This window comes from Cheilinus undulatus, linkage group 13 (assembly GCF_018320785.1).
Source record: "Cheilinus undulatus linkage group 13, ASM1832078v1, whole genome shotgun sequence".
NCBI classification, from domain to species: domain Eukaryota; kingdom Metazoa; phylum Chordata; class Actinopteri; order Labriformes; family Labridae; genus Cheilinus; species Cheilinus undulatus.
The window spans coordinates 25,724,366-25,749,909 of NC_054877.1; the positions used below are offsets into that span (position 1 = coordinate 25,724,366).

The 25,544-nt window shown below is 38.1% G+C and overlaps 1 protein-coding gene across 4 annotated transcripts in view; it reads left to right on the forward strand.

Moving 5' to 3' along the window:
* Nucleotides 1-25,544, forward strand: part of tnr (tenascin R (restrictin, janusin)) — a 288,572-nt gene that overhangs the window by 148,327 nt on the left and 114,701 nt on the right. For all 4 annotated transcript variants that reach the window (XM_041804243.1, XM_041804241.1, XM_041804240.1 and 1 more), the window contains 3 exons: nt 21,740-21,860; nt 23,256-23,472; nt 23,624-23,724. In XM_041804243.1, coding sequence (XP_041660177.1) covers nt 21,759-21,860; nt 23,256-23,472; nt 23,624-23,724 — 420 coding nt within the window. In that variant the 5' untranslated portion in view covers nt 21,740-21,758. The remainder of the gene's footprint in view (nt 1-21,739; nt 21,861-23,255; nt 23,473-23,623; nt 23,725-25,544) is intronic.

Below are 25,544 nucleotides of genomic sequence, written 5' to 3' on the forward strand. Positions count from 1 at the left end.
GGTAGTACATCTTGTTTACAAACTGATAAATGAAAAGATGAGAAAGGGAGTCAGCTGTGATGGGACAACAAATCCACTTGAACTTTACTCAGCCAGTGAGCCGATCGAGTCACTGGAATATGTCAAACAGAAATAATCCATCAATCAATCATTGATCAATCAGTCTTCATTTGTGTTGCCCTAATTCATAACCCAAATTATCTCAAGACTTTAAGACACTTTAAAGAGGGCAGGTCTAGACTGCACTGTTTGATATAATGTTCATAAGGACCCAATGACCCAATCCACCATGAGCTCAGCACCAATCAACATTTAACAGAGTTACAGTGGAAAGGAAAAACAGACAAAATCCTCAGACAGAAACAGACTCATACTGAAGAGCCATGTAGTGAAGCTGTTTTGGGGTTGATAGAGGGAAAAGCCGAAAGAGTGAGGTACCTGCCCTGGTGCTGGTTACTTAACACCCACCTGATAAAAACGACTTTCTCTCTTTATGCCTGAATCGTCAATTTAAAGTAAACAGAGACACTATTCAGTGATGAAAACCTTCTAGGTGCTAATTTGATTCAAAAGTCTCCTAGATTCAAGACATTGCAGGCATGGGGGACATTTTAAAACACTGTAGAGGACATGTTAATATTCATCCCACACAGTGGCAGATCATAAAAAGTGTTTTTTTTTTTTTTTGGAGGGGGGGTTTGGCTCTACGAAAAGATTTTAATTTATTTTCTTTTGGTTTGTGTCTCATGATGGTTTGACTGAAGAAGTTACAAAGGATCAAAGTGGGTTACTTGGCAACACTCATTGCTCTGCAAATGTTCACATGAACGTGCATGATAAAAACCAGGCACTCTCAGTGTCAATTTGAATGGAGAGTTGGTTTTAGCCAAGTCGGTAGGAGATAAGAAGGCCTTTATTTACACCCTGCTGATCCAACCGGCTCCAGAAGTCTCACTCCTACCAAATACAAGGACCCAGTTATTATATTCAGTACATTAATAAATGAATCAGCTTTACTGTAAAATCACTTTCTTCAGTGATATTTGGCAAAGCTTCAGGGCCTTCACGCTGAACCTCCCACTGATTTTTGCTCATTAGCTGAAAATCCTTCACTCGCTTACATAATGCAGCTAAAACAAGAATGATTGGGCTTAAAACAATACAAAACCGTCGACTGGAAATGTTGTTCATAGACTTCATAACACCATTTGCAAATACTTTTGACCTTTATATATTCTATTTTTTCATTCTTTTCTGGCCATTTTAAAGTGACCAGCAGGCAGCTCTGAAAATGGAAAATGAGTTTGCTAAAAGCCATGTATTGTGTCAGGACAGAATAGAAAAGCAGTGGGTATTCAACTGCAGCAGACAGTGAGGGAGAAAAAAAAACGATCCATTCACTTCCTTCTGACTCATAGCTCGTTGAACTCAAAAAGGATTTAAGCATTTACCTTCAATGTCTGAATTTTTTAAGCATCCTCTCACGCTCTATCATCCATCCGACCGTTTCTGGCTTGTTCTGTGTCCTGTGGCCTTTCTTGAGAACTCTCTTGTCCACTTCCAGTCTCATCCAGCTGGAAGGTCTTTCTTTTCATTCTGTCCTATCCTGCCTCTCTTTCTGTCTGACCGCATCTTTTTGAGGCCTACTCTCTTTTAACCATTTTTTGTTAATTGGGAATTGTAATTCGGCACTTTCTGTTTGTTTTGCCAACAAAGGCTGACGCAGACTAATGAACTAAAATTTCAGGAAATAGAAAACTTCCCCATTTTTTTTTTTTTTTTTTTTTTTTTTTGCTTGTCCTCTAAAACCTGCTACTATTTGCACACAGGCACCACAGAGAATAGTTACACAAGGTGCTCATCTCTTTCCTTCAAAATAAAACCCTTGACTGCAGCCTTTATTGACTGGAGTATTTCAAGGCTCAGAGCACTAGTCATGCAAATATAATGAGAGGCTTGTAACAAAAAAGGCAAAGTTTCTGCTCTTTGGCATGATTTTATACATCTGGCATCGTGTATCGCTGGCACAGCTTTGCACAGTCTGTGGCTACACAGACAGTGTATAAATTCTTATAGAATCAAATCATTGTTGTTTTTGATAGCCTAATGGCTTTGCTGATGAAAATACATATAAGGAAAGTATAAAATATGCACATTTAGCCTGCAGTGATAACTAGTAAAATAATGCTCTGCGTCATTTCAGTATGAATATCACCATCAATTCAAACAGTATCTTATTTTCAATATTTAATGACTATTTCTGTAAAGGCATGTGTGGTGTGATGGTGCTTTTTACAGCACCTGCTTCCTATACAACACAATACAGCTTATTCAGGACTCTGTGTCTCAAACATGAAAATGGCCTTGGCTCTTGGTGTTTTAGTCACTGATGCGATGGGCAAGTTTCTAAAAATTACCAACTAGTTACAGTTGCTAGAAAATACTATGAAAAAGTAACTGAGACACTTAGTCTCTACATTATAAGAGCAGCTAGTTCCTTTGGAAAAATTTATGCTGTACTTTGCAGATCTTTAAGGCATGTTTGGGCATGGAAAAATGAAGTGTTGAAAAAAATAAAGTCCACACTTTTAAGATGGAGTAAGAGACGGACGTTAGTGAACACAGCCGGGCAGGAAATACTGTTGCCATGAGCCCCTGGTTGTGCTATGGGTGTTGCAAGGGCATATTATCAAAAAGAAATGCCATCGAGCTTGACCTTGGCTGCCATGCTACACATGTGTGTCGTCTAGCTTCACTCTGCCTTGAGTGTCTTTGCTAACACACAACTTTGGTTTTATCTCAACTTCCATTTGGCAGCTTTTTTGTTTTAAGATTTATTTTTGGGTTTTTCATGCCTGTATTGAATAGAGGAGGACAGTGGATAGAATCGGAAATGGGAGAGAGAGTGGGGAGAGACATGCTTGCCACAGGCCGGATTCGAACCTGGGCCGCCTGTGTACATGGGTAGCACCTTAGACCGCCAAGCTATCTGTGCGCCTCAATTCAGCAGCTTTAAAATCGAGATGTACCAATGAGCTTACCTGAGTCTGTCTCCTCACTCATCACTTTAACCTCATCACCCTCAGGCTGGAGGACTACAGGAGGAAATTGTGGTCAAACTAACCTAATAACAACCCTAATCTTAATGTATAGTGTATGAAATTAAGTTTCAAAATCATGAAAAATGAGGCAGTGAAGCCTGATGCAAAATGGAGGAATCATCTGTCAGCTCTACTGGACCTGTCAGCATTATGTTTGAGCCACCGGAGCCACAGTCACAATCATGTCATTACAGGCATATCGTTTACTGCTAAAAAGTCAGAGTTTCAATTTCTTAACCTGCATTTAAAAACTTTACGCTTCATAATTTTTTATTTTCTATGTTTGATTTGAACTTACGTTTCTATCCTGCTTTCAAAACGACACCCAAGTTGTTAAGTTGCTGCCGAAAACATTCAATTTCCTGATGTTGTTCTTCAAAATAAAAGCCTTCCATAACGTGACAAAAATGAGAGTTTTTTTTGGTGACAAACTTGTCTGTCATTAGTCACTTAACTGAACATTAGTGTTATGATGCTAGCAGAGAGCAGGGAGTAACGGCTGCTGCTTTGAGAGAGACACAGCCACAACCTTCTTCTGTAAATCACCCACGACTAAGACAAGAGGGATACTGGTTAAAACACATCCTCAGCAGGTAAAGATGGTTGTTGCTGCTGTGCTGATTTTATATGACACCAAAACATCCTCTCCAGCTCATAGTCTGCCCCATGACATTAGGGTGTGCTGTGTTCTCAGAAGAGGTCTGAGATTACATTAATGTTGTTTTATATCATAAATCACTCGTATGTTACATTTAATAACATGTCTGCCTTTGTGGCTGGTAGGAATTTCATCCTTCACTGAAGCTGGCCTATAATTTTCAGTAAAGGAATAGTTATCCAGCTTAAACAGCATGCTGTCTGATGGTAAGCACACTGTATGTGTAAAAATGAAGTGTGCTATTTAGAGCCTACAGTGAAATATTTAGACCACCAGGAAGCACAGTAACGGTTGACCAGAGGGCACTAGAGTGTTTGTGTTTTCCACAGTTCTAATGGGAGAATTTTTATGCACAGCATTTTTTTTTTACATTTGTTCCAATTCAGTGTCTTCTGAGGGAAAAAACAATGTGTTAGAGTGAAAAAAATAAATTATAATAGACTTAAAGATAAATGCCTTTAGATGATTCAGTACTTTCTGGCACTTCTTCACTGTGTGTTTTCTCAGCGCTTCCTGTGAAAATTTGTTTACATCGTCCTTGATAAATCAGTCAGTGTGCAGCATGGAGCAGGCAGTCATCAGGCAGCCTGAGGTTGTATTATTTGTGGTACAATGCAATCAATTTCTTGGTCCCATCTTTGGCTCTGAAACAGCCCTGAAACAGACGAAAAGACTCGTGTAGCCCTGTGGCTGCAGGGGGAAGCCAATGAGCAGAGCCCAATGGTCCTGAAAGACAAGGCAATTTGGCCAGAGTGATGGGAATAATGAGAAAAGCATCGTAATGTTGCCAGAGTCCAATTTACAGGGCGGAGAGAGAGAGGGAAACGGAGAGAGCTTTAGGAGGAACAGGGACAGAGTACGAATGAGAGGAACGATAGAGCGAGTGAGCGATCACCCACGCAAGAAGGCCTAGTATTGGTTTTGTGCTCATGTTGAGGTGGCTGCACATTAACCTGTGCAAATGGAGGTTATGGCTTTACTTCCATAGGGCGAGTGAGGAGGGGACAACAAGGCTGCTGCCAGAGAAAGAGAGCGAGAAAGAGAGAGAAAGCTACACACACAGCAGTAAGAGCATTCAGTGTTTCTATCTGTACAGTTAAAAGCTCTGACCTGAGATCAACCTTAGATATGTCATTTTACAGGACATCGGAGGAACAGATTTATCGTGCAAAGTGAAAAAAAGAGTTTTAAGGATAGAGAAAATCCTTAGAACAGGAGAGAAAATAAAAACCCTGTCAGAGAGATAAAAGAAGATGGTGAAAATGACAACTAGAGATAATGGAAAAAGAGAGTAGCAAAAACAGAGAAGATGGACTGGGAGAGAGTAAAGGTCATTTCCTGAAAGGGGTGAATAAGGAGACAGGAGAGTAGCAGTACTGCAGAAAAAAACATGTCCACTCTGCTAATCTCCTCTCTCCTGACTCCCATGTTATGACACAGCAGTATGATGCTGCAGAGCTGGGCCAAGTTCACAGCAGATTGATCTTTGAGCCCCTCGGTACCGGTTCAAGCCTGAGAGCTGCATCCAGCCTGCAGCATCTTCAACCAGAAACAGTGCATGATGCTTTCAGTTCAAGGATCACAGTGTGTCTCAGAGAGACTTTGTCTCAGCAGCTGCAGAGTCACTGGAGATTACAGTCACAGATGGGTTACAGAAGATGACTGAGCCTTTGTCCTCTTGATAAGTCTGTTTACACCTATTACTAAAATTAAAGAGTTGTGTGATTAGTCTAATGATAAAACGTCAGCAAGCAGCAACCACTGGTGAAGCCATCGCAGAAATTTCGGTTCTTTGAGCATCAGTTTAAGGCTGGCCACAGAGGTACCAAAAGTCACTTAGACACCCCATGTTAAAACATCCATTCTTACAGCAGATACTGACATGATTGCTGCCAGGTTAGAGAAATGGTTTGGATAGGAATAAATGATGTCTTTATGGGCACATAAGGTTGACTTTGTTAATAATGCCTCTGTTTTGATTTTAAGAATAATATGAGGTATTCATAACTGGGGCAAGACTGATATGTTTGCAGCCAGCATGTTGTAGCTGTTTTAGGAGGCCTAAGGCCCGCCTCAGCTCCAACTCTGACTCTTATTAAGTCTGCTGAAAGTTGGTTTGAGGCAGCTTCCAAATGGGTGACATAATTCAGACTTCATTAGTTTATACAGTCTTCTACCTCAGAATATTTAGCCAGTTAAGATAAATATTTATATTTCTTTCAACTCAGGCCTAAAATACTGTTGAAGGTTTTGTCTAGGTTGTAATGCAACCCCTCATGCCATGAAGAGGACTGCTCTTCATGGCTAACTGAGCCCGCAGGTATCCATTGCATGGGATATGTCTCAGATCCATTTAGGCAATCGCCCATACAGAGTCTTACGTTGGGAAGGGAAACTTTGGGGGAGAACCAGACATCAGGGTTCCTGCAGATCCCTAAAAAGTTTTAAAAAGTCTAAAATTGGATAGTGTAAATTTAAGGACATAAAAAGTAATAAAAATCATATTTTTACTAGAAAGTGATCTTAAATTTTGAAAGGCACCTTGACGTAGACATGCCTTTCACCAATCTTTCTTTTCTACATGGATTTATTTGATTTTAATTATTCTTTTATTGAGTATATGCTTTTCCGTATGTTATGATGGATATCATTGTATCACTGTACATCGATAGAAAAGAGGCATTCTTTAAATTATGTAGGAACCCTGGGATATACACTCTGTCACCTTCATCCTGGCCATAGTCTGCATGCACAGCTGCAGAGTGAGCTTGAGTAGCTACAAGGATTGCTAACCGCCACTGGAGCCAGTTACCAGCAAGAAACAAACTCATGCCAAAGCTGAACAAGAGAAGTGTAAAAACATCTTTTCTGTTGAGAAAATGTGGTTCTTTGCTCTTTTAATAATAAATAAATGTGATCCACTTCTAATCAAAACTGACTATACTTCAGCTACAAAAGAAATAATCACTCCACTGGTCGACCATGACGCATCAGTTTGCACTACATCTAATACATGCCTGCAGGTACCGCCTTGTTCTTCTCGGTGACACTGGTTGGTCCGGTCCGTTCTCAGACCGGGTGCAATCGTTTCAGATTAGAGCTTTGCAAAATTGATCTGTGTAATGACAGACGCCAACTCTGACCACACAGCACAGCACATGCATGTAGACTTTAAGATTGGAGGCACTAGAATGGCTTACATTTAACCATTTAGAGCTTGCTTTACTCCAGAGTAATGCAGTTAGGAAAGTTCCACACATTTCAGTGGTATTTAGCCCGTCATCAGTGTCTTCACTGATGAAAGTGATAAATATATCAAATAGCAACTTAAGATAAAACATGTAATATTTTGATCAGTGTTTATTTGTGCCAAAGATTTTGACCATTCTCTGAATTTTTGCTCACTTTCAGACAAGTTGACTATTTGAATTTAAATTTCTGGTTAAGGAAAATGACTTTTTTTGCTAGAAACATACCTTATTATAGTAGAAAAGCACTCGGAGAGAGCAGACCTCCGCTATTAGCCCTATCTCCCAGTAGTAAAGAATCCTGTAAAAAATTCCTGGATCCAGACGGTGATCCGGATCACTCCCAAAATCTAATCAGTTCGTCCTTATGCCATTTCTGACATTTCCTGAAAATTTCATCAAAATCCATCTATAAGTTTTTGAGTTAAGTTGCTAACAATTGATCACATTACCTCCTCGGCAGAGGAGTAACCACTTGTGAATGTATCTTACTTTATTGATAAGTTATGACTAAAATGGTGTCACTTACCTTCATCTGCCTGTAAACCTGTAGATTTATAAAAACTATGATGCTGACATTTTGAAACACAGCTGATTTGTAATGGAAAAATAAAATTGCACTCACTCAAACTGAATCAACACAAGGGCTGATTTTTCCACAAATTCGAGCTTAAAACACTTACATGTGCTTAGACTGACTTCAGAAGTAATAAAGTCAAAAGTTGTTTTTTTTTTTTACAAGACAGCAGAAAAGTCCTTAATTGAGACAGCATTACACTTTAAATCGGGCATCTTTAGTCCAGGACACTGATATTAGGTGGTCATTCAAAACTAATTTGCTCTGAGCTGCAGTGAGAAGGAGGATGAATGCATGTCTGTTTTTCTAATATAGCCCAAGTGACTGAATCCCAAAATGTCTTAGGAATATTTCCACCTGTTTTTGGGCTGCCAACTTCTAAATGGAGTACTCATACCAGATGTTTACACCAGGTGTAAACAGGGCCACTCTCTTCTGTCCAATAGACTCCCAAAGGGAAAGTTACTTAGATGTTTTCCCAAGGCTGACTTTTCTGTTCTCACCAAGCCCCCCCAAATGGCTACAGAGAGAAAAGAGACCCCATGCACAGATTGAAACATGAATTTACAGGGCGGACAGAGAGCTCTTAGTAGGGAGGAAGCCGCTGTAAAACCCTGAGGCCATGAAGAGCGTGGGGCGCATGTACACACACATAGTGAGAGTTAATGAAGCTTTTCCTTGCATATCCCCTCCATAATCCAACAGGGATGCTAATCTCCTGTGGGCCCCCTAACTGCTAAAACACACAGATACACACACCTACACACACATTTATTCAGATCAAGTCTGTGATCATGAGCAGCGTGTGGGAAGAGAAGCATTCAGTGGCTGCCTCTCATTTCATGATGCAGCTGTTTGGATTAGAGCGGCTCGTTTAGCTGTTTTTCTTCAGATTTCTTTCTTTTCTGTCTCTTGAACCCACTCCTCAGCTCTCCTGTTTTGTTCTTTATTAATTAAATTCCCATAATCATTTAACACTCAATCCTTTCTGTAATTATAGTCATTTTTGCAGCACACTAAACGATCATTTGTTTTATTTTCTGGGAATCTTCCTTGTGTGTGTTTTTTTTTTTTATTATTTATTTTTTCAGCACCTATCTTATTCATCTTCTGCAGGCTGAAGTCTCCCAAGTCATTTACAGTTGCTCTTCAAAGTGTAGCTGCAGTGTGCACAGTGCGTTTCAAGAGAAAAGCCCAGAGGTGCAGAAGCGTTGTGACCCATTGTGAATTCAACCTTCCACTGGGCTTCACTGAAGAGCTGCAAGCACAATTCACTCCCACAAGTCATGGCTCCTTTCACTCATCCGTGGTGAAAAAAATCATTGCAGATGATGGAGGGGGTAACGCTCACAGCAGCTGTTAATACTGTTGTGGTAATAACAAGCTGTCATCTTTTTGTTGCTTGCTATGAAGGAGATGTGAAAGCCGAATCCTCACACATCACATAAAAAGTAAGAGCAAGCTGTACTGCTAGAGCACAAGTTGAGCTGTTTCTCTCTCAATAGGTAGTCTTGCAGAAGGTACAAATTTAAAGCTATGGGTTTTACACACCACACACGTTCTGATGTTGTGTAGCCAGTAGTGGCATGAATGTCTGAAAGTAATTCAAAGCAACAAATGCTGCTCCTTTTCCCATTTTTTTGAAAGACTGAGAGAGTCCAGTACTAACAAGTGAAATCCAGGCTGTTTCATATGACTCCACTGTTGTCCATTCTTAAATCAGATATAAGTCATAAACTACATTTGTTTTAGTGGACTATTTTGGAAAGCTCTAGTTTGGCATTTTGGATGAGCTCATTTCTGCCTATTGGACCTTGAAGAGACCATCTATGGACCAGAGAGAGGGGCTTAGAGCGGGACTTTGAAGGATTACTGTGGAAAGGTCACTATGGTAACAGCTTGTCAAAATAGGTAGCCACTTACAAAATTACCATCTACATTATCCTCTGTTTGACTCTAAATGAAACTGTGATTCATGAAATGAGAAGTAGAGTTTAAGATCATAAAATAAGCCATTAAATCAAGAGCAAAGAAGAGTTACTTTTTGCAAGTTGTGGAGTTGACTTCAGAAAGGACCAGTGTTCAAGGCACTTCACACCAAGTCCAAACCCACAGAAACATGCCATATCTTTTCACCAACAGGTTTTTTCCTTTTTTGATTATGAACATGGATACTGGTTTTACAGTAAAGTTTATTATCACAGTACCAAACACATTTAGATTTTTGTCATGGAAAGTAGTATAAATCAGTGCTGTAATGGGGCTACAGTGCCGCCTCTTTTGAATTTTATCCCTGAGTGTAGTGGGACTTTCTTGGTGTACCAGGACTTTCCTGGTGTACCAGGACTTCACACCAGTTGCCAGTACACTCTCCTGTCCTCTCTACAGCTTACAACTTTTTGTGGACTATTGAGGCTGGTATCTTAAAAGATGCATTGCTGTGGCGCTGTGTGCTGTGATGTTCGTCTCTGTAACTAATTCACATGAACTCACCAGTCACTGTGTTGAAGGAAAACTGGAGTAAAAAACGTCCCGATGCTCCACTAACACCTGTTCCTGCCAGTACAGTTGCCGAAATAGACGCCACAATAATTGATAACAACAACATCATTCAAAATTAACAGCCAGACTGTTGGTGAAAGGATCAAGGGCAGTGATTTTGCTCCCAAAACATCTGGGCAGTTGGCAAAACTAAAAGTTTGGGTGTAAGGTATGAAGCACAGTCATCTCACTAAAACCAACAGAAATACAGCAGGGACTCAGGGTGTCAGAGACTGCTGACAAGGCAAAACAACTAAATTCATTGACATTTGTAATGAAATTATTTTATTATTCTATTTTGATATAACTTTGTTGCATTGTTTCAGTTTTATTTTATTTCATATTTTGATGTTACTGTTGATTTTTTAAAGATTTGTTTTTCAATTTTTGCCTTTTTTGGCAAGGACAGGCCAGAGAATAGTGTGGTGAATCAGGAAGAGTAAGTCAGGAACGCAACTGATGTAGGTTTTTGAGTTGGAAAAAAAAACAGATGTCAAGAAAAATGAGCACCAATGAGAGACATTACAGTAAGAAACACAGTATTATGCTTAATCATAAAGTAATCTATTCAACATAGTCTAATAGGGGAAAAGCACTGGTTTCACCTAAGCAGCTTTTTAAATCTGATATGTCTTGAATTTCCCTTGGGATTAATAAGGTGCTCATGTTTTCACTTAAAGTGCTGGTCTAAAGTAAATAGCTGTTTACAAAAGCAATTATATTGTAAAATCTGCTGTTCCTTCATATTAAATCAAAAATACAGTGCCGTGAAAAAAGTATTTAATCAAACCAATTTTTATATTTCATAAAGACAACCTAAGTAAATACAAAATGCAGTTTCTAAATGACGATTTTATTTATTAAGGGAAAAAAAATCCAACCTATCTGGCCCTGTGTGAAAAAGTAATTCCCCCTGAACCTAATAATCAGTTGTGCCACCCCGGGCAGCAGTAACTGAAATCAAGCGTTTGCTTTAACTGGTGGTGAGTCTCTCTCATTGCTGTGGAGGAATTTGACCCACTCTTCTTCACAGAATCGTTTTAACTCAGTCATATTGGAGGGTTTCCCAGCATGAACTGCCCATTTAAGATCACACCATAGCATTTCAGTTGGATTTAAGTCCGGACTTTGACTTGGCCACTCCAAAACCTTAGTTTTGTTTTTTGAGCCATTTTGAGATTACTTGCTGTAATATTGTGTGTCATTGTCCTACTGCATAACCCAAGCGCTTAAGCTTGAGGGCTCAAACTGATGGCCGGATGTTCGCCTTCATGATTTTCTGGTAGACAGCAGAATCTGTTGTTCCTTCACTCACAGCAAGTGGTCCAGGTCCTGAAACAGCAAAGCAGCCCCAGACCATCACACTGCCACCACCGTGTTTGACTGTTGGCATGATGAACCTTTATCAAATGCTGTGTTGTTTTTACTCCAGATGTAACGGGCCGCTCACCTTCCATAAAGTTAAACTTTTGTCACGTCAGTCCACAGAATATTTCTCCAAAAGTCTTGGGGATCATCAAGATGTTTCTTGGAAAATGTGAGGCGAGCCTTTGTGTTCTTTTTTTGTCAGCAGTGGTTTTGGCCTTGAATCTCTTCCATGGATGCCATTTTTGCCCAGTGTCTTTCTTATGGTTGAGTCATTAACTCTGACCTTAACTGAGGCCAGTGAGGCCTGCAGGTCTTTGGATGTCGTTCTGGGTTCTTTTGTGACCTCCTGGATAATTTGTCGTTGCACTCTTTGAGTCATTTTCGTTGACCGACCACTCCTGGGAAGGTTCACCACTGTTGCCAGTTTTCACAGTTTGTGGATAATGGCTCTGACTGTGGTTAACTGGAGTCCCAAAGCCTTTGAAAAGGCTTAGTAACCTTTTCCAGTATGACAGATTTCAATCACTTTGTTTCTCATTTGTTCTTGAATTTCTTTGGATCGTAGAATGATGTGTTTCTTTTTGAGATCTTGTAGCCTACTTCACTTTGTCTGACAGCTTCTATTTAAGGGATTTCTTGATTCAACAGATCTGGCGTTAATCAGGCCTGATTGGGTTTGGATTTTTCCCCTTTTTAAATAAAATCATCATTTAAAACACCATTTTGTATTTACTTGGGTTGTCTTTGTGAGATATAAAAATTGGTTTGATGATCCAAAATATCTAAGTGTGATAAATATTTTTTTTTAAAAATGAGGAATCAGAAAGAGGGGAAATACTTTTTTTGTTTTTTTTTTTGTTTTTTTTTTTACCAGTTTTCATCAACTATTTGAATTTGGGTTGAGGGTTTCAGCCATGATGGTCAACAAATTCATCTTACCTATAATAGCAGGAAAGATGTATATTTAAAAAAAAAAATTTTCAGATCAAGCTACAACCTCTGCGGTTGATAAATGAAGCCTATGTGGACGTTCAAAAGAACTGCAGTTTCCCGAGTTTCCACTAGAGGCAGCACTGTGAAGCACTGGAGGTCACATACACACATTGTACAATTTTTACAGCAGAAATAAACATGCAAACGGCCTTGTTCAAAAGACTATGTTGGTTGGAATAGGTAATGTCTTTATGGGCACACGCTGTACAGGAGCTGATTTCTTTTTTTCACAACACTTCTGTTTGGTATTAAGGATGTATGCATTATTGGAGTCGTGGCTGACTGGACTAAAAGCCATCACATTGCATCCGTTTGTCAGGAGGCTAAGACCAGCATCTATTACTAGATTGACCTAAACTTAGCTTAAGACATAGCAACCACAGTGACTTGGCTCTAAAAGCCCCCTCTGTCACCAAATAGCTGATAACACTCAGGCTTCACCCACTATTTTCTACAGTCTTTGTTTTGGAAAGGCTAATAGCTCTGCCAAGCTAGCTACACAGCTAACACTTCTGCAAGGAAGTACTAGTGTTGAGTCTAGTTTTTGTTTCATCACCATAGCACACACTTTATTGAAATCAGAAAAATACTCTAAGGACTATGACATTGTTGTCTCTTGTGGAAACATGAACCTTAAAATTTTTTAACATCCTGTTGAACATTCTGCCGTCCCTGCGTCTGACACCAATGCCACACATAATTATTGAGTGACAGTCAGAGCACGGCCACACTTAAATAGAGTTAGAAAAAGTAAAATATAATAACAGTCCTCCTCAAGGTATCACATAGTCAGTGGCTCCTTTATGAGGTAAACTTTTTGATTCAAACTGCCAGCTCCTCTAAACAGTGAATAATGTGAGTGCAGCTGAATATACTTAGTATGCAGACAGGGTCAAGAGGTTCAGTAAGTACTTAGCTAAAGATTAAAATCAGCAATATGTGCAATATATGCAGAGTTGCTGTTATTGCTACAGTAGAGGGTATTGACTTTGCAGTAAATATAGGGATCATGTGGCAGGATTTTTCCTTTCTTTTGAAAACAACAACCTCTCTAGGAGAAAGGTCAGAGGAAAACAGCAGGGGAGAAGACACACAAAAAGGAAAGCTGTATGAGTCACCTTAGGATAATTCAAGAAACCTGACAGTGACCTCCAATATCCACTAAGGACTAAGATAGCAAACCAGGAGACTGAAAAGCTCCAATCCCAATATGCATCCACAATTCCTTGTTAACTTTATGTCTTAAAGATCATAATATTTACTGGCGAAAAAAATACCCCTATCTGCTATCATACCTTATAATGTTTACAGAGTGCATATTAGGGTTTAAAGGGCCAACATATTATCCTCTAAAGAAGAATGAGTAAGTCTTTGAATCAGGATACTTTCATAAGCGTAGGCATAGCTAGATAAAGCCACAAAGCTGCATAAACCCCTTTGCAGTATGAGCTTTGACCTGGTGTTTGCAGCCACAAATCCCAGTAATCCCTAAAGTGAAATTTTCATTGCACTGCCTGATTGTTACCCACAACCTTTCTACTCTGCTTCCTATAACACCTCAGTGTAAGAAAAAGATAATGATGAGCTACTGTAATGCCAGAGAGCTCCTTTAAAGCACAGTCAGAAGGGCAGAGGTCATATCAATAAAGCCAGTTTTTTGCTTTTATGCTCATCTGAGAGTCAAAGCATGCCATCCTTATGGTCAGTTGTGCTTGTTTTGGCAACTGGCTTTCAATAAAGAGAATTAAACAGATTCTTTCACATTCATTCAAAAGTTGTAGGCCACAACAGATGCACAGAATTAGTCTAAATGGGCTAAGTAGTTCTTGTATTTGCTGAATAGTACATTTTTAACAGGAAAGAAACAGTTCAGAGTTTTTACCCATGCGTGCTGTGGAACATGTGTAAATATCAGCTATAAAACAAGGAGAACCAGTGTAACTAGACAAGGAAATGTGCAAACTCTTTCCCAAAAAGTGCCAGTGTGAGGAGTTATCCAACAATCTCCCGTCCTATCATTGAGCATCATCAGCAGAGACAGCTCAGGCCTGTGGCAGCCGAAAGAGAGAGAGGTGGCTGAAGCTTCTGCATGCACTACCAAATGTAGATATGAAAAAACAGACATGAATGCCTCCAGCTGATGTTATGCAATATCTGGTTGTCAAATTGATTCTGTTTAACTTATTTATGTAGTATTTACCTCAGGATCAGGGTGTACACCAGACATTTTTGAAGGCAAAATTGAATGGCAGAATTCCAGCCATATAAAATAATTACTTGACATGTGCCTTGGATAACATTTATGGCAAATGCCTGCATTTTCCTTTAGCCTCTTGCGTTTGTCTTGATTATTTTATCTTGCATCTGAAGTTGAGCCAATCATGCCTGCCATATTGTTGATAAAAAGTCTAAAGCATTGTATTTATATTCTCTTTTTACTCCCATTCAACTGAAACTTCATATTTGGTCCTCATTCTGTTTGAGTTTTTCCTCTATTTTCCTCCCTCTTCTTGGATATATGAAAAACCTTCCTCCAGGCATGGTGTGTGTTTGTGTGTGTGCTAGCACTACTGTTCATTTGTACCTTGAGGGATATTTGTGAGAGATGAGACACAAATGTATTAGTATTAGTCTGTAAATGTTTTTATAACTCACAGTGGAGTAAACAGTTTTACCATTAATGTTTTTTAAATAGCTAAAGTAAAATGATATTTATTTTACTAAACTGCATCTAATTAAATTTATTTCCCCACAAAATTTGGCAGTATGTGATTTTTTCCTCATTTAAGATAGAATAAACCTGTACTTCCTCCTATTTTCTTTCCTTCATTATGACTCCATTTTTACAAACCAAGTTGGTTATTTTATAATAAAGACTAGCTTTCTGAGCTTCTCGTCTGTGAGATTAAAGAAAGACTTTTGAAAGCATCTACAGAGATTGGATTAGTACATCTGTGTAATTACATTGTGCATTTTTAAATTCACTTCTCTTTTCATATCTACTCTCATGCCCCTAAACCACATCGTGGATAGAAGAGAAAGATAATTTTTAAAGATTCGGGACAAAAAAGCTAAAGCTCACCTCAGAGAGAAATCTAATCTAGAGAAGATGAAAAAAAGTGAAGAGGACAAGATCAAAGTGATTTTTTTAGCATCACACTTTCAAGCATGCTGGTTTCTGTGATTCATTTTGATACTTTTGCAGAGGGCTCTCTTTTGTGTTAGCTCCATATTTTACCCTCTTTTCTTCTTGCATAAAGGACCCTGATGGTTTTTATTATAATTGGAACAGGCAGTTTCATTTCAGCCCCACAGGAGGTGAGCTCATCCAATTTCTCCCAAGAAAAGCGCCACGTAAGAGAGAAAGTGACAGCATTGTTTCAGGGGATTGTCTGACAGTCATTAAATGTATATTTTTCTAAATGTGTATTATATTTGGCTGTTAATACGCATGGGACATAAACACAAAGACACAGAGACCTGACTTCATTAGGATTGTTTTTGCATTCACACCTTTAAACATTTGTCTATGTTCAGAGGCCAACTGCAGACAGATCCTATTACCATCAACAGTGGGCTGCTGGTATACAGCAGAAAAAGACTAAGAAACATTAGGATCCATTGAGATGCAATTTGATACAATATGGTTAGAATAAATAACTTAATCTATGTGTTATGTTTTAATACAATGCCATGCAATACAACGCTTACCTTACATCATGTTTCATGTTTCTTTACACCTCGGCAGTTGCATGTTACATTGCATTATGTTGCATGTTACGTTACTTTATGTTATGCTGCATTACTCTCTGTTATGTCCTAAAAGCAAAATAAGACATGCACATTCCTAACTGGGTGCTGTGAAAACGTACTTCACCCCTTCCCACCTTTTTTGCTTATTTGTCACTCTTAAATGTTTCAGATTAGAATTTAAATTTTAGACAACAATAAACAGAGTAAATACAAAATGTAACTTTTAACCCTTTATAAGCTGATGCCTCAAATAAAAGACAAAAAAGATTCCTTTTTTAGAACTGAGATATTAATTTAACCTTCTATCCAAATCAGAAAAGAAAAATTGCATTATAATTTCACTTTGATTTTTTGTTTTTTTTGTTTGTTTCACATGTAGTGCATTTAGAATTTCTGGCAATTGAAATTCTGCTGGAGAGCATTTTTACCATTTATCAAATTGCATACAAAAGGTTTTCAAGGAAATTATTGATCATGTTGATTAGATAGATGTCTCACAAAATTATGTGTCAAATATGATACAATAGGCTTTAAATTACTTTTGGATTGCTTTTTTCCCCTATAAGTGAAATCATCATTTAACAACGGCATTTTGATACTCAGGCTGTCTTTGTCTATTATTAAAATTGATTTGATGATCTGAAGCATTTAAGTATGATACGCAAAAAAAAAGAAAGAAAAAAGAAATCAGGAAGGGGGCATACTGAATGCTGTGATATAAATGATTGCTTCCTGTGAAAAAATGTGTCCTGGACCCTCCAGTGAATCTCTGCTTTTGACTGTATGCAAGAGTACTATCGATTTGCAGGTGTATGCATCAGTGTGCCTGATTTTGTTGTTTGTGTGTCTGGCATGCTAGAGTGTGAGTGTTCTGGAAATAAAGTGAGTAAATGAAGCCAGTTTTTATTGCCTGAAGCTTGAGGATCTCTTCACTCTGAGTGAGAAAGTCTGTCTTTAATTGAGCCTCCATGAAAAACCTCCTCTCCCTGTGCATGGAAATGCTCGTGGGCATCAGCCTGCACCGTGACCTAATGACTAAAGTATAATCCTGTGACTTTGAACCTCTTTCAAACTTTTATCACTGCCAGTGTTGGACTATGTATAGGGTTGTGTGGATGTATAGGTCTATATTTAGCAAGTGTTTGAAAGCAATATGCCCCACAGCATACAGAGAAAGTGAGATAAAATAAGATTGCACGACACTTTTATCTCTATACATTGCTTTTGTCCATTGCTTTTTAATGCAGAGGAGTTTGGTATGAATTTTGTCTTAACAGTGGCTAACGTTTTCAGCTATCTTTAAGGTTAAAGCCCACAGAATTATCTATACAGGGGCAACAAGCATTTGTCTGTGTTAGACGGAGGGCTCGCATTTTAGATTCAGATGTCAAAGATGACATATAGGGCCTTTCCCTAACCATTCCCTCGTCACTCTCACTCTGGTCTGGAGTGAACTACGTCTGACCTCTCAGATGAAGCTACCTTGGTTAAACTGGAGGGTTTAAATTTAGCAGCCGGCTTTGGGACGAACTCCCCAACATGGAAACTAGGTCTTTATGTAGCATGATTTAATGTTGTTGACATGAGAGAAAGACTTAAGTACATTGCATAATGTCAATCTGATTTTTATAAGATGATGTGTTTAATCAGTTTCTGTGAACACAAAACACCTCATTTCAACAAACACAAACCATTTTCAAGACTAGATGCTTTGATCATGATTTTAATTCTATTTTTTATTCTATTTTTTTTATTTTTTATGACAATGAATAAATAGTGTTACACCTGTGCATCAGTGCAGATTCACTGATGAAGGGATTAACTACCCACTGTCACTGCAGTCAGGGTTTTAGACAGCACAAACAGAGCAGAAGTGTGTAGGGAGCAGGACTAGGCAATTAATCACAAATTAGAGTAAATTGCAATATGGCAATTTTAAAATTGCTGACAGTTAATATTTTCTAATATAACTTGAAAATTGTCAAAATACCAGTTTGATACATTTTCTTTTCAGCAGAGATTTGTTGCTCCACACATTATTCATACATTCAGATGTCCTTAGAAAAGTATACAAAAATCTAAATTTCCTATTCAAGTATATGATTTTCTTAATCAAAATGAGAAAAACATTAAAAATTATATTCCCCTTCAGTGTAGCAATTAATATCAGATTTGTTATACAAACCGAAATCGCAAATAGATTTTTTTTTTCCAAATCTTTCATCCCTGTTTTAATTTATCTAATGTGCTAGTTCTAAAATAAAATGGTTTATTACTTGTGTTTTTTTTTGAATACATAAGCTGAGGAATCTAACGATAATCACATATTACATCGCAATCACAATAGCGCTGTTTATTAACACAAATCGTTCAGCCCTAGCAGGAAGAGAATGAGAGCAGTTTGAAAAAAGCCCATAAAGCCACGGCGGGTAGGTGGTTAGTTTTGCTGTATTTTGGCGCCAACTGTAGGTCTCAAAGTGCAATTGCGCTGTCGTAAGACCAAATGCAGTTTAGTGTCCTCCATCATGGAGTATGAACATTAGTCGTAGAGCTGGGTGATATGGCCTGACATTTATATCATTATTTCATGCTCTTTGGTGCCTCTAGCCTTAAAACCCCTTAAAACAAGCCTTTGATGGCAAACTCAACTCATGTGTGAGCATAAGATCACAGAAAAATGTTCATGTGTGTTTAGTGCTGAGGCGTGTCAAGCTGCTACGAACAAAATCGTATTTCCTGATGTGGAAGTTCACCATTAAAGGCTATTCTGATGAACTTGTTAGAAATAGCATGTTAACTCTTAATTATTAATTAAACTTCACTTTAGCAGAAGTGCTGATTAATGTATGGAGCTACAGTGTTTAGAGCTGCTTCTCTTACCTTGTTTAAAGCCACAGCCTGCTTCTTTGAACCATTATGGACTTCAAACAAGTCAGTAATAATCAGAGCTGAACGATTTGCAGAAGTAATCTAATTGTTATTTTTTTCCACCAAATATTGCAATCGCGATTTAGTATGTGAGTAGTCCAGGGTTAATCTTATGTATTTATCGACAGATTCAAGCAATAAATAATTCCATAAATAATGTGTGTTGAAAACAATGAAATTACAATGAAATTATTTCTGAAGCAATTAATCAATAGTAGCATGAATCTGAATATGGGGGTGTAACAGGCTTTAAGCTATAAAGGAGGCAGCTGGGGTGGGTGAGGTGAGGCTGCCTACCAGCTGATCGCAGGTGGGGTATGACTTTCGTGAAGTAACACTAGGTTTCATCAGTTTTAGATTTAATGAGCTCACTATTTTTGCTTGTATTGCAAATGTGATGTCATGTGCTTTGTTTAAGGGCATTATCATTTTTATGGCACTCATTTTGATTAAGAAAAACATACATAAAACACAAAATGGAGGATTTTTGTGAACCATTATAAAAAAATTGACACTTGAATGTTTGCAAAATGCATAAAATCTCTGCAGCTGCGAAAAATTGATTTATTTAACTGGTATTTTGACACATTTCAAGTTAAAGAAATATTGCAGCTTCTGCGGTGTGACGATTGCAGCAGGCCATATTGCAATTTAGAGAGAGATTGATTAATTTTTGATTAAATGCCCAGCCCTAGTAATAACCTTTTAAGAGTTTTTTTTTTTTTTTTTATTTAAGCCTTGCAATGAATTGCTGCAGAGCTGTTATTTGTTTAGTCTTAAAAAGAAACGAAAATGTACACATTTTCTTTCAGGCTTATTAGTTAAACATGAGAATATAAGCCATTTAACATCAGTGGTCTATCCCAAGAACAGTTTTTTATCCTGCTTGTTATGTGAAGTGAAACATCTATGTAATGCCATTGATCATCGTCACTTTTTTAAAGCATGCTTGCGATCCATCTACAGAAGCTAGCTGAAGGGACACTTGTTCAGCTAATGACCGTGAACAAGGCGAATCTGGTCAGTTTTTCTCGCTCTTTCATCATCTGCATGCTTCCCGTTTGTTTGCTGAATTCACCGGTTAATGGCTCGTGTCGTGTCAAACAGCAGCTTCATCCTTCAGGGGAGCCTTCAAAGTAGAACATTTTCCATCTCTTCACCGTAGTGAGACGGCAGCATCGGGAGTCGATTCCAGCAAGGCCAGAGCCATTTTTAAAAGCATTAGTGGCTTTATCTGAAGCCAGCCGTGCTGTAGATTGTAACATATGAATAGCTATCTTTTCCCTATGGGTCTTTTATGATATACTATATGTGTCAACATACTTTATGAGCGTAAAGAAAAAAAACTCACACTGAGGTGGTATGAGTCTGTCTCAAAATGATGGATGTTCTCGGCTGTGTAGAAAAAAGATCATGAAACTGAAGTGCCGATATGTGTGAGGGTTCTACAATAAGTTAGCAGGAAGTCTAGGATATTGCGTATGCATCAATTTCAGAAAATATTTTATTTTTCTGCAAAGAGTTGAGCCTTAAAGGACACATACCTCTCACACACATACTGGGAGTCTTTCTGTATCTCATTTATGTGCAAATGCACTCATGTTTCAACATTTTCACCATGAGTGACCCCCCCCCCCCCCAGAACAGTTCGAGTCGGTTAGGTGTTATAAAAACCTTTCCATTTGGCTTTCACAAAGCTGCCAGCTGAGAGCAATAGCCTTCTCCTCCAACATTAGATGCATTGTTGTGATGAAGAGGCTCTTAAATCCAGACTCATCAGAGACATGCTTTTTAACTCTTTCTGCCCACACAAACAGACATGAAACACTATAGAAAAATGTAATTTCACATGTAACTCTTTTCATTCAGTCTTGTGTATCCAGATGTCCCCACATGCTTGATAAAACATCTTTAAAGGTTGAGTGAGATGTCTGATTTCACTCATACTGACAGAACTCGATACATTCAAATAGCCACATTAAAAGCAGACTTCAACTCTGTGGTGTATTTGCTCTGCTTGAAGGATCCACATCAGTTTTTCTTCTTCTTCTTCACAGCTTTTATTCCACTGTGTCCCTGCTTTCTCTTCCTCTCTCAATGGAGAGGGGATTACAACAGCATCGCTCAAACCGTGTCTCCTCTGAAATCCATCCATCAGCTCCCTCCCCGAGTATTAATTCTGTGTTCCTCCCCAGTGGGAAGATCAAATATTTGTTACTGCACAGTGAAATACATTCAAAGGTTTTTAGGAGGATCCACAATCCTCTGAGGATTTTTTTTTCCTTTCTAAAGTCAATTATTTTACATCAGATCACAGCCATTTATTTACCATTTACAGAGGATAAGCTGATTGTAGTGGGACTCCCCACCAACACACAGGAACTCACTCGTTTTAAGCACTCTCCAACAGATACAGTATATCTCCATTCATCTCAATAACATGCACACTGGCACATCTACACTAAGAAGCTCTTTTTCATACATTAAACCTCAGCCATTGTCTTTTGTGAAATCCAATGTAGACTTCTTAACGGCTTTCTTTTTGTCCCCCTCTTTTTATTCTTCTCCACAGGTGTAAGTGGACACAACTGATGAGATCTCTTCCCAGCATGCCACTGGTACAACAGCATCTCAGGGCCACTGTGCCCACAACAAGCTGGATCCTGGCTTTGGTTCTGTTTCTTGCTCTACAGGTACGATTTGTTCCAACAGATTAGTCCTGCACATTTTTTTTTTATTTTACCATGTAGAGCCACCCAGGGCTTTTTGGTCATTTTCATTATTTATTTCCAACCTGCTTTTTTTGGCTACACTGTTAATCACTCGACTCTGGGCACAACTCCACTCACAGTCTTGGCCACTTTGAGTGAAAGTGTTTACTCTGATTACCTGCATGTTTTCTGATGTTTATAATTTTCAATAGTGGTGCTCTCAGATATACTATGGCCATGCAGAAGTAGCCAAGGCACAAAGGTATGAATTTACAAGTAAATGTAGACATGCAGATTAGATGTTACATCTGCCTGTCCTAAATAATTATCATTCACACATTAATGAGCCATAGAGGCATAGAAGGAAGTATACTGCATACTGACTCGACTGTTAGTATGCCATACTAGCACTAATCCTCACAGGGATATTTCAGGTAGACACCAAGCTGACCTGACAGTTGGACTGTTTATTGAATAACTATATACAAATGTTCAGTACTTATACAACCATATAATTGAATATTATTTGTCCATTTCTAAAAGATATCACAATATGGTTAATTTAATTTTCAGTTGGCTGGCAAGTTGATAAGTGTTGTATTTCAGAAAGCTCATCGACTGAGAAGGAATTGTCTAAATACTGAGTCGAATACTGTCTAGTCAGCATTATATGATTTTTAATCATTCTTTCCTGTGGGTTGGTTTGTTACCCTGACAGTTCTCTGTATAATGGCAGCATTTGCAACTGCACACTAGTTGTGCATTCACAAACTGTAAATGGAAGAAGATGGGGAAATTCAAAGTCCTTCATTTAGACATGGTTAGACGAATGGTAAACATTTACCTTTGTTTTGTAATTAAAGGTCTTCTAAAGTCTTGACATTTATTTAAAAAAGGTAATCGCATTTTTTTTATTGCAAGAGAAAAGACAGCTCATTTTAAACAATGCAGTTCTAATGACTAATCCTTCTAAAAGTTTTGCTACAAAATTCATATACAGCAAGTTGGTATTTTTCCCTTGTCTTCCTTCGGTATTTCTGTTTATCAATACCTTTGCTTTCAAAAGCCACTTGCCTTAACTATTGTTATACATTTTCTACGCTTTCTGCAAGGTAAAAATAAAGAAAATTTGAGAACACATTACTGCCATGACATTTTTAGAAGCTACCTGTCACTTTTAATGTGAAAATTGCTCTGTCTGCTTTGCAGCGGGTGAGAAAATCCTTCATTTACAGTATATTTGTGTGAACCCTTGGGTTCTTTTCATAGGATTACTTCATCATTCTGTAAACTCAAGATATTAAATGACAGAAGCAACTGGAAACCATGGATTCACCGCCATGCACATCTTTTTTTATATTGTGTGTCTCCCTCCAGGGTGCTGCTCATGCTGCTCCATCAGGAGACAACAAGCTGGTTCGCACCACCAGAGTGAGGAGACAGACCCCAGGGGAGGATCAGCCGCCCTCCTCCTCCTCAGCCAACCAGACGCTGCGGGAGCAGCCCTTGGTCTTTAACCACGTCTACAACATCAATGTTCCCTTGGAGTCTCTTTGCTCTGTGGACCTAGACGCCTCCACACCACCTGACCCAGGTGATGATGTAGTCCTCTGATCGATCCAGTGTTTAGATTTAAACTCACTTTAGTGGTCTTGTCTGCTGTCCTGAAGGCACCCTTTGTTCACTCAGGGACACTCAAGTCTCTAGTTTATATCTTTGTAATATGTCTTCTTTTTGATTCAAAGATTCCCGAGGTGAGCTTGGCTCCAGACGGTCTATGGAGGGTCCAATAGATCCAGCGGGATCAACGGAATATACAGAGCAGACGCTGGATGCTGATAGCCAGGTTTTTGGTTTTTTTTTCACTTTTTTCATATAATTGGAAATAAAGCCGGTGATTAAGATGTAAGGATCAAAGAGAGTGAGATGTATAGAGGCTTTACTTCCTGATTTATGCAGATTGCCTCCTGTGGTAAGAAAAATAGACGACATCTGTTTTATCATGCACAGACATTTACGCTGATATTTATAGTGACAAGTTGTTTCATGGAGAATTAATTAAGGTGATACTCAACTCCCACACAGCAAACACTCTTATTTTATATTTAATTGAAAACAAAGACTGTGGTCACTGGGGGAAAAGCTTTTAGTAACGTTTTTTTTTTTTTTTTTTTTTAAGATTATTATAAATACCATAGGATGTTGGACAATAATCAGATGGAAAACACTGTTTTACATATGAAACATTCAGCTCAAACCTACATTAGTCCACTCTCAAGCTGCCCATTTTTATTCTGAGTGTGTTCAAAACAGTCACCTAGGTACCCCACTTCACCCTGAATACTCACACACAACATGTTTGACACATCAGAGCTAGCCTGCACTTTTGCTTGTGGCAAGAGTTGGAAAAATACAGCAGGAGGGAGGCTAAAAGTTTTTTTTTCTAAGTGTTTTGTGTTCACACTTTAAATACTGCACCTATCCTTGGTTGTCTCTAATAACCAATGGTAAACTTTTACCTGATACTGTCTGAGGCCTGCAGGGTTACAGGTGAGTATATGACAGTGTAGATGGCCAACAAAATACCTATTGTTCCTTGATGTTAGTATTAAAAAGAAAAATATCTCATTAATTACAGGTATTGTAATTACTTAATCATGATAAGTTGCATGTATGGATAATATTAGCAGGACTGCATTAGAGCTAGATTTACTGTATAATCTGTTTGTAGTTGGTTTTATATTTAAATGTATACTGTACATATATGATACGTTGTCTACAATTTACTTTGAATTTCATAACGTTAACAGTGAATTCACAATTGACTGTATCTGATGGTTTTAAAGTAGTGACACAGGAGTAAACTTTTAAGCAGGAACAATGAATTCAGCTTTTTTGGACGTAGTATTTCAGCATGTCTCTGCACGAGAGTGATTGAGCTTGTCTCCATGTGTCTGTTTGTATGTGCACGCTCTGGAGGAGAGATGTAGACTATAGGTTGTCTTATTAATTTATTAATTAGTCCTGGATCATATGGGTGTTTCAGATGTAAAACATTATTATCAAAAGACCACAACATGTATGGTATTTTTCCCATCAAGTTTACAATGCTATGGTGGAAAAATGAAAACAGTGATTTATGACGTCAGTGCCATTAATTTGCATTACAATTTATTTTATCACTTTATGTTCATGTGAGTAATTAAATGAAATTAATACATAATTTTGACAGCACTAGTATTGATTGTCTTTTTTAAATATTTGTCTCCCTCCTGATCCATATTTGTTTGTTTGATTCTTTAATATGGGAGGGAAGTGCTGTATACAGGAGCAAAAAATAAAGTGTGACAGAAGAAGATGGCGATTGATGAAGAAAAACAACAATATTAAATACAGCAATAATAATGATAAAGACATAAGAAGAAAGAAAAGGAAAAAAATATAAATTAACAAGAATTTATACAAGTGGTCAGTAAGATGTCTGTGTAATTAAATAACTAATTAAAAGGGCCTCTCTTATGAGTGAAGGTTAAACATTACTCATGACAGACACTGTGTTAAATACTAAAAAATATATAGTATGATACAATATAAAACACTTACATTATTTTTCTATCTAAAATGCAAGCTGTCTTCTTTAATGCAATGTAACCTTTAGCTATACTA